The sequence below is a fragment of the Chaetodon auriga genome, chromosome 16, assembly GCF_051107435.1.
Source record: "Chaetodon auriga isolate fChaAug3 chromosome 16, fChaAug3.hap1, whole genome shotgun sequence".
In the NCBI taxonomy this organism is placed as follows: Eukaryota; Metazoa; Chordata; class Actinopteri; order Chaetodontiformes; family Chaetodontidae; genus Chaetodon; species Chaetodon auriga.
In genome coordinates, this window is record NC_135089.1 from 6,338,313 (window position 1) to 6,354,497 (window position 16,185).

A 16,185-nucleotide genomic window follows, 5' to 3' on the forward strand; every position below is an offset into this window, starting at 1 on the left:
TTGCTTTCACTGCCTGGATTTCCGTGACATTTACAGAGGATATTTATGAACCCTAAATTACTCTTTTGGTTTTGGTGATGCTCTGACATTTGGCAGTATCTTCAGGCCATATTCTGTGCACAAGCCATGTCAAAATCTTAACAAATTGCCATTTAGTAAGTGTATTTATGTTCCACTTGGTATGAACCATATCCAATTTGGTGTCATAAAAACTTGCTACTGGCTAAAATATGAACTTTGCACAAAAGGAGTATTTTATAATCTAAGTGTCACATTGTCACTGCACTGCCTGGATTTCCATGACATTTGCGGTGCGAGCCCTAAAGGTTGAATCTCAGTGGTTTTGGGGATGGCCTGACCTTTCCTCCGGCCACATTTTTAGCTTATGCGCAGGCGATATCAACATTCAACAGATTAGCATTACATTAAACAGTTACACTGCTGACCTTATGAACCCTGCCGACCTTATGAACCCTGCCCAATTTGGTGTCTCAAAAAACTTGCTGCAGGTTAAAATATGAACTTTGCCTAAAAAATGCAGTATTCTAAAATCTAAGTGCCCGATTGTCATATAATGTGCAGACCATAAATGTACCTAATTTATATATCCTCTCCTTCAATAACTCCTTAATGCTGACACTGGCATGCTAACATTGCCATCCCCAGAACTGTGTTGCTAGCATGGCTAAAAACGTCAATCTTGCAACCTCATCTAAGTCTGAATATGTGTAATCTTCATTTCTACACCAATCATACACATCCATAGTCACAGTAAGAGTTAAAGCATTTATTTTCCATATTACAACATACAAGGTCACTGCAAAAAGATTTTCAGGGAGACTGGAAACTAATTTTCAGCTTTACAAATGTGATAGAAAAAGGTGATAATTTGAAAATATCAAAGTGATTTCGTAGTAAAAAAAACACCAAGGCACTGACAAAACAAGGAAAATGTATAAAAAGCCATTTGCTGTGTAGATAAGATTGCAGTTTGAATTACTCACGGAAAAATACAGTACTTTGAATATGTGTGAAGTGAGGTAAGCATCTGTGAGCAGTCCAGTGCTTTCTGCGTCTGCAGTGCAACTTCTTCCATCGACCACAGGAAATGTCAGATCACGACAAGTGGCTCCGTTCACAACATCGACAAAAATAATGGCTTTTTTTTTTCTTTTCTTTTTTTCGGTGAGAGCCAGATTATGGTCACAATGCCAGTCAAAATGCCCAAAGGCAGCATATGATTAAATGTTACACAAACTAGGAATTTAGATTTAGTTTGAGATCATGTGATGATTCATGTTGAATGTAAACAGAACTTCACACACAAGTCCCTGCTGTGGCACTTTAATTATCCACTGATCAAGGTTGAGCTGTGCATTCAAAGGAGAAATCATTTGGGGTTGTTTGAGCCCGAATATTATCTGAGGTGTAATTTTTCATCTGTATCATCTTACTGATAAATCTAATAACTGTTTGCAAAAATATCTCTTGGGACTCGACGGGATTTGACTACCCTCCAACGCGTTCAATGCCTGCAGATCAGTACAGATTTACACTAGTAAACACTCACAAATACAAATGAAAATGATCCTCTAGCATATACACACCATTATGAAATGGATGGAGAGAGCGGGAAGATCAGAAAACCTTACTGAAAGTCTGACTGGAACAAAAATAAAACTACGATGAAAATAATGCAGAAAGTAAACTCTAAATTTCATCAAAAAATGTTCGGTCCATTCATCTTTTAGGACAGACAACAGAATGCAGTGACTCTTTTTATATGTACCAGTAAAAAATAAATTACTTAAAATCCATTCCTTGTTCAAGCCTGACAAACTCTCCACCCCCTACCCCCAATGTGTGCATGTAATCACGCACCGCTCACTTCCTCAGTGGCATCGGGATCATGGGTACGTCAGTGGGACCACTCCAACTCCCAATCCTTGAAAATGAAAGGGAGGCAAAAACGAAGAGTGGCTCTTTGTGTCCAAGTACAAGCTCTTCAACTTGTTCACTCTGCCATAACTTCTTTCTCTTCTCTTTCAGTTGTTCTTTCCTATTTCTGTTCCATTCCACATTTCCCTCAGTCGAAGTTCCTCCCATCTTTCATGTGTCTGCTCTTGCAAAGCCCTCACATCTTGCGAATGACAAGAACAGTGGTGAGAACACCAGCCAAGAAAACTCCCACTGTCTGCCATGTGGGTGTGCCGAAGTGGGAACGGATACCCTCCTAAAAATCACGAGCAACAGACACAAATATCAGCATGTGTCATACAAGCACTCAGGAGCAGAAGCTCGATTACTAATAAATCTGAACTACATTCGTTAGTTAGCTCCTCACCCAGCCACCCTGTTCCCTGATCCAGTTGATCACATATTCCTGGAGGTAGTCCATGGTCCAGCTGATTATTGTTCTGATGATATCAGGAACTTGGGTCACAACAGCCTAAGAAGGTGCGAAGGGATATATCTTAGGCTTACAGTCTTTGTCATGCAAACATAACTCCATTTTAAAAGATATGTCTCATAAAGTTGTGAGGTGAAACAGATTCCCTTAACTCACTTTGATTACGAGTCGACAGGCAAAGTAGAACAACGCAACCACTCTGCCCCAGTTGAACTTTCCATCTGAAAAGATCTCAAGGGCAACCTTCATAAACATGTCTTTTGTGGGAGTGAGTGCAGAGTTGTTAATCATCCTGGGAAAAATAACATTTAGCAATTAGAGGCAAGCTAATTATATAGTTATTACTATTAAAACGTCATAATTCCTCAGGTCTGGAATTTATGGAACTGCCATACAGACAGGTAGCCCACCTTTGGAGCTCTACATTGCCATCCAGCTCATCTCCAATCTGCTGCAGACACTGGGCAAGCTTCTTGTGGTTTGGATCGCACAGCTCTCCTCCACCTAGCTGTGCCCTGGTCACTGCAGTATTGCTGTCTCCATGCCGCCGAACCCGCTCATAGATGAAACTACACAGAGAGACACAGGACAAACAGACAGGCAGTAATAGGTTTGATTTGACTCTTTGCCCATTTCAATAATGAGAAGCCCACCTGTATAGCATATACTCACTCTTTTAACAAAACAGCTCCTACTTCCAGTATCTGATCTTTAGTATTTCCTGAAAAACAAAAGTCAGTGTCAAACCATCCAAATGCTGATACTGTACAATCACGTTACCTCATGTTATAAATAAGTGAGGGAATGAATGAGTGAACTGAAGAACGTGTGCAAGTATGTTTACTGTAACATTAGTCTGAATCTAAGCCATACTTTTCGATGGTTTGCCATATTTAAAATAACAAATAATACATTTCTATTGAAAGTTTGTCTGTAAATCTACGTTTAATCCTGTGCTTTACCCTTTACATCGGTTGTGTTTATGTGTAAAATGTACTTATGAGATATTCAAGGTACACAAAAGACAGCTCGTACTAGCCACAGTCTTTAACTTGTTAGCTAAGTTCATTAGGGTAAATAGATTTGCCGGTTAACGTTAGTCAGTGTTGTGGCTACATAATATTAGACGGCTTGTACTGAAAATTTCTCGAGGTGAAACAAAGTTGTCTCGTGATATCTATGTTTCGGTTTTGTTCACACATATTTGCTAACTCACCCTTGCACAACTATCCAGGCAGCTAACCGAGCTAACGCTATCTATAAACACGCAGAGTACATGCTAACCGCTAGCTAACGTTTGGGTTAGCTATCTTGCTAACCTCAGTTCAGCTAATGTTAGCGCTGGCAAACAAACAAGCTACGACGACAAAACAAGCGTTAATTATTTAAGTTTCAGATTGTCTATGTTCACCACAGTGTTGTCGACACTGTCACCATCTATTTAATTGTATAATATTGGTGATGCGAGCTAGTACCTTGGTCGCCTCCTCCCGGGTGTGATGCCATCTTGTTGTCTGTATAGAACGTTAGTACGTCCTATAGACTGTACTGAGCAGGTACTTCCGTACAATCATGTGACAAAATATGTTACGTGCGCCTAAAGGAATTCACATGCGCTAATCTTCATTAAGGCTGATGGGACTGATGTGCTGATGAGATATCATAACATTAAATAAGTAGAGGTGACATCATCCACTTTTGAGTATGTTTGATAGATCTATTCATAGCAGCGTGACACACGCAGCTTCACACCGCCGCAATGGACGACACTCTCAGAGAACTTGGACTGCAAATAAACAATTTATATGTTCTCATTATACTATCAACTGTCTATCAAAATAAAGTAACTGACAAAAAACATATATATTTATTTTTTGAGCCTCGCCTTTACTTGACGTCATTTCCCGTGTCTCGGAGTCTTCCGTCCGTCGCGCGCATTCACAGGCCTCTTTACGACTCGGCTGGGAAAGATGGCGGATGCACAAGTATGTTGAGGAAAACGGCGTGGTGAATTTAATTCGATATATTTACGATTTAATGAGCCGCTGTACGTGGCTGTATTACATATATGCCTTTACATACTAGTTATACATGACAATGAGCCATTTCCAACCACATTCAGGCATGAATAACTGCCATTTGTTGTTACGGTTCTGCATAACGTTACCCTCGTGTAACATAGAGCTAGCCCGGATGCTAAGTTTGTTAGCTTAGCTTGCTGTCAGTTAATTATCCGTATCAACAGTGCCTTTCTTTTGTTGATACTGCAAGCGACACTGGTTGCCCTTAAAACATTTCCCGTATCATTTATACAGCGTTATGTTGTGTGAGCTAAGAACGATCGTAGTTTTTTAGTCAGTTTTTTATATGGAAGTTAGTCTCAGATTAGTAAGCGAGGCCGGGCGGTGTTAGTAGCTCTTCACATTTGGGAGAAGTGTGGTTGGCGAAGCTAACGTGGGTTCGGTGTTACGCGGCCTTAATTTCTATTTTAATCTCCTTGTTCCACAGACCGAGCGGGCATACCAGAAACAGCCCACCATCTTCCAGAACAAGAAGCGTGTTCTGGTCGCTGATGGTGGCAAGGAGGTCAAGGAAAAGCTCCCCCGTTACCACAAGAGTGTCGGGCTGGGCTTCAAAACCCCAAGAGAGGTAACTTGAATTGTCGACGAAGTTATCCAAACTAAAGTGGAAAACTGTACCTGTGAAGTTCTTCTTTGTTAGCTGCAAATGATGTTTTTCTCACGATGGTCTTCCAAGCCTGCAGGGTTCTGACGATACTGCCTTTTGGCAACACTGATGCAGTCAAGAGTTACAGAAATAACCTGTTCTGTGATTTTGTACAGTGACACTAACAATGTCTCTTGTTTTCACCAGGCTATTGAAGGCACTTACATTGACAAGAAATGCCCCTTCACTGGAAATGTCTCCATCCGTGGCCGAATCCTCTCTGGTCAGTTTAACACTTTATGCCCAACAATATGCCCAGAGTGACCCAACAATACTCAAAAGTATACACAACTGTGCAGTGATGCTTTGTCAATGATCTTGTACATAATCCAGAGCAGCAGATGTGCATAATTTTGGATTACTTTGGCAATACCAGAAAGTGGGTGCTTCGTCCATTTTTTTGGGGGGGTGGGGGGTGTAAAGTTAGGGGAATCCATCCAATCCTGTCCATATTGACTTTCACTTTTCTTGTCACTGTCCTGCAAATGATGTTTTTTCTCACGATGGTCTTCCAAACCCTCAGGGTTCTGACGACAACGCCTTATGGCAATGCTGATGTAGTGGAGTGACAATCTTTTTTTTGTTTTGTTTAGTTTTGACCTGTGTTTTGAGTGTTCGTCCATAGAAAACTGTTGAAATTCAAATTTGTATGTTGTCTACAGGTGTGGTGACCAAAATGAAGATGCAAAGGACCGTCGTCATCAGACGTGATTACCTGCATTACATCCGCAAGTACAACCGCTTTGAGAAGAGGCACAAGAACATCTCTGTCCATTTGTCACCTTGTTTCAGGTACTTTACCTCTCAGAAGTTGTTAATTCAGGCTTTCTACAGTTGAAACAGACATGGAACAGTCAAACTGTTGTCTTGGTTTCTAGACTTGGATAGTTTGATCTGGAAAACGGTGCAGTAATGTGTTTGCCAACAGCCAAATTTGATATCAGGCTTTTGTTTTGTAAGCGTTATATCAAAACCTGCATTTTTCTTTTCAAAAAATGTTATTCTGTGTTGAGTAAATGCCAGTTTATGGGATATTGCCAGAAAATTCTATCATAATTTGCTGCAAATGATGTTTTTTCTCACGATGGTCTTCCAAGCTCAGGAAGCTCTGACGACACTGCCTTTGGCAAACACTGATGCAGCTTGGCTTTACATCTCCTTCTCACTCTAAGCTAAATATTTATCAGCTTGGTTTTAAACAGGTAGCCCAACCATCTGTTAACGTCGGCTTTGATTGTGGTGTTTTTCTGCAGAGACGTCACAGTTGGAGATATTGTGACCGTTGGAGAGTGCCGACCACTCAGCAAGACCGTGAGGTTCAACGTCCTCAAAGTGACAAAAGCTGCTGGAGCCAAGAAGCAGTTCCAGAAGTTTTAGATGTGATTGTGAACAGGAAGGCTGCTGTTGGCTAACTTGTCTCACTGTCAAATAAAGAAAACCTTGTTTAAATCGCCTTTTCCACAGTTTCTGTTATCATCCCCAATGGATTTGGTATCAGATAATACATACACATACAGCACGAGTTCTGCTCGCTCTGTTACTTTTTCTTGTCATGTGTAGTCTTTTGCTTGTGTGCGATGATCAGATGTAGCGGTATTCTGCATTATTGCCAGTTTGTGTGTGTGTGTGTTATAGATGGAAAATTAATCTTATTGAATCTCGATCATTTTGAACATCAATTTCATATCTGCTCTGAACTTTTAGAGGAATAAAAGCTTGACTTGGGAAGCTTGAATGAAAACAGATTATTTTGGATAATTTTTATCAAGGCGATGCCACATTTGGTTATTAAAAATTCTGTTGCTTCAATATAAATACTGCACGTTAAGCCTAACAGCGAGCAGACATCTGATATTGCAGCTACATATTGTCTTCTAGGTAGTGAAACCATGTTAGCAGTTTCAAAATAAGTTTTTGTGGATCTGAAGTCCAGCAAGAAGCAACATGACAATGTGGCAGCAAGACTTAATTAGGCGTGTTTATAGTCCTCAAACAGCCAGTTTTGTGTCTGAGCAGTTGCTAAACTAAAAATTTTTCCTAAATTTACAAAATCAGTCTGAGCATAAGCTGTATAAAGTTGCACGATGGGACATACTGACGCTCACAAGTCGCAAGGAAAGACTGCCCTGATACACTGAAACGTTCGTCAGATAAGGTTAGACCATTGCAGAGAAGATAAAACTTTATTAATCCCACGCCGGGGAAATTAAGTAAAACAAGTAACAAGGCTGGGGGATTAATATTAAACCAACAGTTCCTTGATCTGATAAAACCCAGCATGGTCAGGATTTGCTAAATTGGGAGCAAGGTCAAAAGAAAAGATCTGAGACATGATGAAGTTCAAAATATGTGGAATTTACAGCAAGCATGAGATATCCAGCACCCGTGCTGATCAGAAGTACACCTTTCAAATCTATCCATGATTATAGGTGCAGAGCTGACATACAGAGATGACTGGTGTGTGTGTGTGTGTGTGTGTGTGTGTGTGTGTGTGGTAAAATGAAAGAACTAGGTGTACATACAGGATAAGATCTTTAGTTTTCTTTGTAGGAAACTGAACATATATTCAGGAATATTGCTGCATGATGAGACCCACAGTAAGAGGGTCCAATGTTTCACTTTGGATTTAAAGTCAACATATGTGTATAGATTGTGACACATGCATAGATTTGTCTGCCATCAACATACCTGTGCACAGCAGCGCCTCCCACTGGTTCACAAGTTCACCCTTTTCCCCATAAAATCAATGTGTCCAGCAGATGGCGACAGATGCACGTGTAAATGATCCAGTTCTACGACTGACCTTATGTACTGACCAGACTGACTTTGCAAGATAGTTGCTCACTTCCAGTAGTATCCCAATGAAACAAAAAGCAAAAAGTAAGACTAAGAGGAATTTGTTCTTCCAAAATCCTTTTTCCTGCTCTGACTTTCTTTTTGGTAATGTGAGAAAAATCCTGCACAGTGCAGAATTTTACACAACTCTGAACACACATGGTGGTGAGCTGTTCAGGTGAGCACGAGGAGGGATCACCACCAGGGGAACGAGGTGATCAATGGCTGTTATCCGATGGCTTCGGCATCAGTCTGATGACGCTGTAGAAGATATGACCTCATTCTTTTGTGCAGTTACAGCCGTGATGATGCTGAATAGTGTCTGAGATCCAAGCGTGGATTAAAGTGTACACTCGGCCTGTCTGCATCAGCTGAGTCATTTGCATGTGTCCTTATTTCTGCTGGAGAAGATGACAGCTTTTCCGTATGGGAATCAATGAGCTGCCCCCCCTCCTTCACTCAGCCTGGCCTTCTGTCTGCTGAGTGCCATGGAAGAGGCCACTCCATTAACATAATGATGCTGTACATGTTTTTTTTTTTTTTTTGCCTCAGTGCTCCAGTGAATGTGGACCATATGCTGATGACGTGAAGAGGAGAAAGTGCTTAATGCGAGCTCAGCCGTGTAAGCCCTTCCATCATTTAATGATTAGCAGGGTAAGACTCATGGTTTGTTTTGAAATAATCAAACATTTTCCTCAATTACAGTTTTCACTTTTGTTTTTGTTGTACTAACAACAATCCCAGCTCTCCACCCATGCTACAATATTTACCTTAACAGCAGAGTCTCAGCTTCTAACCACAAATTGTCTTCTGTTGTACTGGGGCTTTCCCAGCTCCTTCTCTCCATAGGCACAAACACTACAGGAGGGTGGGAGGGCCCCAGGATGTTCTCTGAATAAAAGGCCCTCTCATGAGCAGACACCCCAGGGAGCAAGGCAGCTCAGCAGGCCACCCAGCCCACATGAGTACATTCATGCTCCCACAGAGTGTTTGTTTGAGGGCAGAGGTCTGATCCCTCGAAAAGTCCGAGCAACCATAATAAACCCAAGCTGACAATGTTAAACTGTGATGAATATGTGCTGTCAGAGAGGCATGTTAGTATAGCTGCTGGTTATCTGCTGATCTCACAGTGTTTTTTAACTTTTCTTAATCAAGATAAGACCATTTGTGCCAGTTAAGCTGAAGGAACCAGTTTGCGTTCTTGGGAAATTGGGGTCGAATCTTAAAACAAAAATCCAGTCAGTACATTTATAGGCAGGAAATTGTGGTAAGAAAGAGTTTGATTCTCAGCATTTTCAGAGGCAGCAGAAACAGTGGTGTTACCAGGCAATAAAGTAAATGTTTGGTTCTCATCTTAACTGTTGTGACACAGTACAACTCTGATTTTCCTCCATCTTGAATAAAAATCACCTGCCGGAAAGATTCTTGGTTTAATTGCATGTTAACATGGATTATATAGATTGTTCTTGCGATACAAAGGATGAGGGCGTACATTTTTTGCTTTTGTCCCGGGTTTGTTTCTGGATTTGTTCAAACAGCACACTTCCTCCCTCACATCTTGAAAGATGAAGCCATGTAATTCTCCAGGTGGTGATGTGAGTTTCAGAGATGGAGAATCCAGCCTCTTCCCGTTCTGCTTAATAACTCTCAACCTCCCATTTGGAGGCATCGCCAAAAGGTGGAGGTGAACAGTGCAGACAGTGTAGATTTAGTGCTCCGTCCGTCACAGGCCGATCACCCACCCAGGTCAGCAAGATCAGAGATGGTCTTCTGTCTGTAAAGAGACAGTAATGACTGCTAAAGCCAGATTTTTAGAGAAGCTCTGTCTCTCCTCTGTCTGCAGCAGACACGCAGTCTTTTGAGCTGTCTCACTTCACATTCCTCCACTCTGCCAACATGTTTACCCAGTGTCACGGAGCATGCTTTCAGTCGTGCTTACTTGTGTATCTAGTGGCAGGGATGTTAGCTCAGAGGGTCGACCCAATGGGGGTAATGGCCACTATGAAAACAGAGGCCTTCTGGTGACCCAGCAGGAGGTTTTTTGGGGGGACAGGGGGTCGTATAGTCCCATGCTGGACCATCGTTCTGGGTTGTTTGGAGGCTGTCAGCAGCCTCCAAACTGTTTTCCAGGAGAAACAGCAGCAGAGGACCTGATGGGCTGAACAGATGGAGGACATGTTATACGTCGAGGAGCTTAAGGTGTAGCTGATAAAGCCCTTCATCCTCTGCCAGTTCTGTCAGGACTGAACAACAGGACACGTGTGGGTTTTCTTTTTTTACAATCTGAGTGTATTTTGAGGCTGGAATTCTTGAAAAATGTGCACATGTGTATTTATTGATTTTTAAATTGTCTCTATTGATCATTCTCTGGCTGCATATTGACTAATGGTCTGAAACAAAGTGAATAGACTGAGTGTAGTGGAGGAAGTTCTCACACCTCTCACTTCAGTATAAGCAAATACATATACTTAAAATATCAATGTCAATACCTCTGTCTGATTCACTTATTTAACAGAGTAAAGTACAGCCAGAAGTGTAGTAGTGCATTTCTTCAGTTCAGTTCATTCAATGTCTAGTGGTTGATAAAAGTAAAACTTGACGTCATAACCGATCTTTAATACTGTCGTACTCTTATGCCACACACTTTCTTCTTGCCAGATTTTTCATTGTAATATAATATGTAACCACTAAACCCATCACTATCCAGCATCTCATGGCTGGGGTGCACAACAGGAACACTGTGCGCTCCACTTTGGGTCAGTGCAGGGTCACTCTACACATCTGGACATGTCATCATCCGTCCAGATCTGCACAAAGACAGCCAATGTCCTTCCACCAAAGACAGACTGCTGTCTCACAACATCCTATAAAAAGTGCTATTATGTGCAGTCACAAACAAATGATGGTGTGTAGGGGCTGCAAACTGTACGGGCACATATTAAATGTGATTTTACATGGCCTACTGTTGGGGTTTGGTGTCAGGATTTTGTTAAAGTCAGTGAAAGAAGATATGGTGGATAATGAGCATGTCAAGATCTATGACTTTCAGGTTGGAGGCTCTGGTCACAGTTATCAATGTCTGATAGCTGTAACAGCACCAGGAGCTCCTTAACTGATTTTAAGTGATTTAACAGATGTGGCTCCTGCTCGTCACTCACACACACACACACCACACACACACACACACCTTTCATCTCATCAAGACTGCAGAGTTGTGTCCCTGATAACGTGTCTGTCAGCGCTTAAAAAACATTGGCTATTTAGATCTTTTAGATTTTTTATTACATGAGTGAAAACCATCTGAAGGTTCAGAACCTGGTGGTTGAGTCCTGCAGAGCTTCACATCCGAGCATATCGATGACAAAACCTTGATTGATCGCCGCTCACCTGGCCTGTCTGGTAAGCCGAGAGCCTTGCGAGACATCCTGGATTTGCACGACAGCTCCTAATTCAATATTCTCATGTTCAGCTGTGTTCATGCCTGCCTGTCACACAGACTGCATGTCTGGCATGTGTGAGCGCAGCGGGCATCTCCAATTTTACACCATGCTGTCAGATCAAAGTGTGAGGCTGGCGCTGGCAGGTCACAGGGCCGGGTGTTGCGTGCAGCAGCGCTCTTGGGTCATGTGTGAACCATCCCGTCTGGCTGTCATCAGAGCATCCCTGGGGTGTGCTCGCGCTGACTGATGGCCTCACACTGCTGCCCCGAACCCTAAAATTCCAGAAAAAAGGCAAATCTGGACTGCATATCTAACAAGTACTGTTTCCAGAGATTCATGGATGATGCCAGGTGACTTGGGCCTGCAGACAGGATACATTTATAGACACAAAAATGCTCTGTTTTGACTTTAAAAGCGGGATTTTAACATTTAATGCACAACAGATGCAGCAGATAATTGTTAATGAGGGCAAAAAATAAATAAATTACCACGCAAATACCAGAAGTTTCAGTTCTTTGTTTGCAGGAGTTTCTTGCATTCTTTCAGCTTGTTTTTGAGACTGTAACAAAGGAACTGTAAAGTGTGACACTTCTCTCTATAAAAGGTAACAGGAGAAACTCAAAGCAACGCCCCACAGCAACAGTTTGTGCTGCTATTGAGCGGCTCCTCTCCAGCAGGAGGAATTCACCCCGGCAGATGGCGGGGCCGAGGCCCCCGAGGCCTCAGGCAATGCTACACCCTGGGACCCGGATACCTAATCGTGCCCTGTTGAGCCTCTCACCTGCTGCTCTGCCGCTCACAATGTTATCTCATCTCTCCGACCTATTGTGGCTCCCATCGGTGATAATGACAGTCGAGAGACCCACGCAGCGCCGCAGCAGAGGCTCGCTCTCCCTGGAGAGAGGCAGGATCCTGGGAAACCTCAGAGTAATCGATCTCTCCATCTTGCCTCCTCTGGTGGATCTCGTTTCTGATCACGACCTGCAGACAGCCCGTGTTTAAGGCACAGATTGCTTTGATTTTCAGTGCAGCTATTCTTACAGATTTTATAAGTGAGGTGTGGTTGGGCACTTTACCTCGTTGACCTTATACATTGTAGTGAATGTAAAGAGGAAGTAACTTTGAAAGCAGAGGATTAGCTACTTTAAGAGGGAGCATTTTTTTCTCAGACAGAAATGTAAAATCCAACACAAATATCCACCATCAAAAATAACATTTAATTAGTTTTTTGATGTGCTCTGGTGATATTTCTCTGAAGTGTAATTTCACACAATGGGAGAATATTTCCACTCCGTCTCTCCGTATGAACTCACAGACTGTCAGACTGTAGATTTGCTGCCTTGTGTAACCACAGTTGGTTGCATTTTGTAAAGCCAGTTCTCGCAACCTTCTTAACCAAACCACAGTGTTGTGGAGAATCTTGTTGTTGTTGTTGCCGTCTTTTTTCTTGCTCTCCACTGTTTTAATTTCCACTTAGTCATTTTCCCTGAGAAAACACCATCCAGTTCCTGTGTGACATCGGTTCCCACCGGCTCAGTCAGATATTGTCACCGTGGCCAAGTTCTCACTGCGTTCAGTATTAATGAAAAAAAGCAGTTATGTCAAAGTTTGTGAAGCCATCAAAGGTCTTACCTAGAAATATGAGGTAAAGGTTGTGCTTTGGTCGTGATGGAAGTCATAGTGCTTGGAGTACATGAAAGATGAAGGCTTCCTTCTGCATATGGGAAAATGTGTCATACCTGCATACACCATCACTGCAAAAAAATGCTATTTTCTTTAAGTGCCATCCTTACTGTCTGTTATTTTGTTTTTAAGATGCTAATCTTAGCAGCATATGAGACAAATTACTTGTAAAGATGAGTGTTTTCTTGTAGTGAGGGTCAGTGTAATCAGTTATCTAGGACCTGTACTCTACTTCTACAGTATGTTGCAGTATAAATATGGATTATTCCTCAACTTAGAGGGGTGCTCCAGTGATTTCATATTCCACCTCCATAAAAGTGGGGAAATCACAAGAGTCAGACTGACAAAAAGAGGATCGGAATCGAAGCAGCAGAGGCCTTTAGTTGTCCAGTGTACACCTGGCCTTAAAAACACTGGGTCCTGCATTTCCAATAATGCAATTCAACAAGGTTTTTCATCAGATCCACCTTGCCTCCAAAACATTCACTTCAAGGCTCAACCCTGACAACAAAGCCACAGAAGATACCATACAACGACTCTTACAGGCTGATAAGTACTTTTTTGACCTTTAAACTGAGATGTATGTATAAAGGTGATGGAGAGCCCCTTTAAAGAAGGAAGTAAAACTTTCAGGCATTGGCGACAAGCTCAGGCTTTGCTGTCTCTGTACTAAAACATGCATAGGCCGCGTATCATACTTGCCGCTTCACAACCCTGGCAGTCTAGTTAAATGAGGATGTATTTTGAACTCTTTTGTGCTTGTGTGTTGCAAACATAAAGGGAAGGAAGTGCAGGGAGTTTCACAATGATCTGCTGCATTGCCAGTCTCTATATGAAGAGAAACAAAGGAGATCTTTTTGCCTCAGTAAATTGCTGCTGAAGCAAGAACAAAAGAGATCAAATGGAGAGAGCACACCCAATCACTGTCTGTGCGGCTTCAACTGTGCTGCCTTTGTGGTCATACGATCAATATGTAACCAAGAGAAAGGAAATGGGGTTCTTTACATCTCAGACAATACAAGGAGAAACAGTGTGTTCGGTTCTCATGCAAGATCTTTTACAGATTCCTCTTTAAAGGTCACTTTGCTTTTCCACTTCAGCTTTTAGAGGAACATGTTGAGTGAAACATGCTCACATCTCACACAGCTTCATGGCAGACGTTTGGTTTCGATGTATGAAGTTTTGCAGGAAATCTGGAAGATATTTTATGCCTTTCCAGCTTGGCAGAACAACACACTGTAAATCAAATGTACGCATGTTATGTGTAATGTGAACAATCTGTCTGTAATCATGGGATTATAGATATTTTTCAGTTTGGACAAGGCTCAAATGTCGGCTCAACCAAATTTAGAAAACAAAGACCGTTGATGTCGGTGAATCCTGCAACTTTTCCACTGACAGAAAAAGGGAATTATCATCACAGATGCCAAGCTGGATTTTCAGCTTTATATATATAAGAGTCACCGTAAGAAAACTCACAATTCACAGTCAAAAGGAAATTCCCTCTGGATGGCAACTCAGTTTTTCACTTCTGTAAATTGTTGATATGGGAGAAAGTTGTTGATTATAGATATTATGTGTGATTTCTGTCTTGGAGGTATTTTCTTATTGAGGGAGCCATTAAGCAGTTGTGGGTGATTTGAAGTCTCCGTTAGAAGCCAGAATACAAGAACTCGAGAGGACATCTAAATGGTGTCTTTGTATGAAAAATGGAAGTGGAGACGTCCATTCATACTGAGATCATGACCTCCATGTCCTCAGTCGAAGTTATGGCCCTGGTTGACGTGCCTTTTCTGCAGGCAAAACAAATTTTGAAGCAGGACCCCCTCCCTGAGAAACAGGAGGAGTGGGGGGTTTCACTGCGAGAGGAACCGAAGTGACACAGCTGATAACCTTGTGCCATTGTGTGCCTGGCTGCCAGAACATCTCTGTTTCACTGCCGCGTGTAAAAAGTGATGGAGATAACAGCAAATCCCAAACATTCTCCAGAAGAAAAAACAAATCCTGCATTTTTCTACCACTAAAGCAAACAGCAAATCTCCTTATCTTAAGATTGATTGCATCTGTAAGACCACCACAATTCAAAGAGAGGAAATTCTGATGTTTGGTAATGATATGCCTCTGGGGACGATATGGCATTTTAACACTTATATGAAAATATACTTGTGTGTTTATGGACTTAATGCAGCCTGAATTGATGCCGGTCACAGAAAATCTTAATGGCCTTGATTTGAATCTTTCCAATGTGACATACTTTCCTTTTTATTTTCCTTACACAAAGCAAGCATTGAACAAATTCGCCATCTCTCAATTAAACAAAATCATCGTGACTGTGTATGAGGCAGGGAGTCACGGGGAAGATGTTTTTTAGAAAGCTATTTATTTGGCATTTTTGCTTTAATTAGACTTTCATGCCTTTGTGACATAATTAAGGTTTTTTTTTTTGGAACACAGAAATCAGTCTTCATCACGAGTGAAACAGCATTTTAGCTATAAGGCATGGACATGCAATTGTTTGGCCAAATTTGGAATTAATTTGACTGATTTCCAAAACAATCCCAGCTGTTTTAGATGTTCTGGCCTAAGACTGGTTCACTTTTCTGTTCCATGGTAAAGTCTTAGCATGCACACTGTGTCTGCTAGAGACACAGATGAGATGGTCTTCTTGTTACATAAGCTGACCAACAGTCCAAACTCAGATAATCAGTGTCAGTGTTGCAGTAATGACAATAAATTGCCTCAACACCGGTATGTGACAACACTGAGAGGCTTCCATTTCATCAAACCCATCTTCTGTGGTTTATCCAAGAGCTACATCCTGTGCTCCATCAATAACAACAAGATCAATTTGTTTGCTTTTCACTTACCATGTGGAAAAAAGTGACTTAGTTCATGACAAACACGGAAAGAAAAAAACTCAGCGCTGCTCTACATCCTAACGAGGTGGCCCCAACATAAACAGAGATCTGTGGAGCAGGGGTAAACTTCCTTTGCTTGCACTGGTGCGCACACTTCCTGAGGGGATTGAGCGATGCATCAGATTGAAGCCCGATCTTCATAAAGGCTGGAAGTGTTTCACTCTGCTGGCAA

The 16,185-nt window shown here is 41.8% G+C and overlaps 2 protein-coding genes and 3 non-coding genes across 5 annotated transcripts; 4 read left to right on the top strand and 1 right to left on the bottom strand.

Moving 5' to 3' along the window:
• Positions 1-773: 773 nt before the first annotated feature.
• Positions 774-4,158, bottom strand: LOC143334050 (apoptosis regulator BAX-like). Its single transcript, XM_076752556.1, has 6 exons — positions 3,886-4,158; positions 3,083-3,131; positions 2,821-2,979; positions 2,567-2,702; positions 2,345-2,449; positions 774-2,233 (listed from the first exon to the last, which is right to left on the bottom strand). Exons 1-6 carry the CDS (start codon positions 3,914-3,916, stop codon positions 2,135-2,137), a joined length of 579 nt encoding a protein of 192 aa, XP_076608671.1. The 5' UTR covers positions 3,917-4,158; the 3' UTR covers positions 774-2,134.
• Positions 4,159-4,328: 170 nt separating this feature from the next.
• rps11 (ribosomal protein S11) lies at positions 4,329-6,586 on the top strand. Its single transcript, XM_076752557.1, has 5 exons — positions 4,329-4,395; positions 4,919-5,059; positions 5,285-5,360; positions 5,800-5,929; positions 6,391-6,586. The coding sequence occupies exons 1-5, from the start codon at positions 4,381-4,383 to the stop codon at positions 6,512-6,514; spliced, it is 486 nt and encodes a 161-aa protein (XP_076608672.1). The 5' UTR covers positions 4,329-4,380; the 3' UTR covers positions 6,515-6,586.
• LOC143334762 (small nucleolar RNA SNORD35) lies at positions 5,133-5,216 on the top strand. The gene has a single exon (XR_013078364.1). It is a non-coding gene; the product is annotated as a small nucleolar RNA SNORD35 (small nucleolar RNA).
• LOC143334761 (small nucleolar RNA SNORD35) lies at positions 5,618-5,702 on the top strand. Its single transcript, XR_013078363.1, has one exon. It is a non-coding gene; the product is annotated as a small nucleolar RNA SNORD35 (small nucleolar RNA).
• Positions 6,199-6,283, top strand: LOC143334745 (small nucleolar RNA SNORD35). Its single transcript, XR_013078349.1, has one exon. It is a non-coding gene; the product is annotated as a small nucleolar RNA SNORD35 (small nucleolar RNA).
• Positions 6,587-16,185: the final 9,599 nt, after the last annotated feature.

Coding starts and splice junctions, on each gene's coding strand:
- rps11 (XM_076752557.1), top strand. Junction 5,060..5,284: donor GCTTCAAAACCCCAAGAGAG/GTAACTTGAATT, acceptor TGTTTTCACCAG/GCTATTGAAGGCACTTACAT. Junction 5,361..5,799: donor CCGTGGCCGAATCCTCTCTG/GTCAGTTTAACA, acceptor TGTTGTCTACAG/GTGTGGTGACCAAAATGAAG.
- LOC143334050 (XM_076752556.1), bottom strand. CDS start 3,916: ATGGCATCACACCCGGGAGGAGGCGACCAAG. Junction 2,980..3,082: donor GGAGCTGTTTTGTTAAAAGA/GTGAGTATATGC, acceptor CTCTCTGTGTAG/TTTCATCTATGAGCGGGTTC. Junction 2,234..2,344: donor TCAGGGAACAGGGTGGCTGG/GTGAGGAGCTAA, acceptor CGTGATTTTTAG/GAGGGTATCCGTTCCCACTT.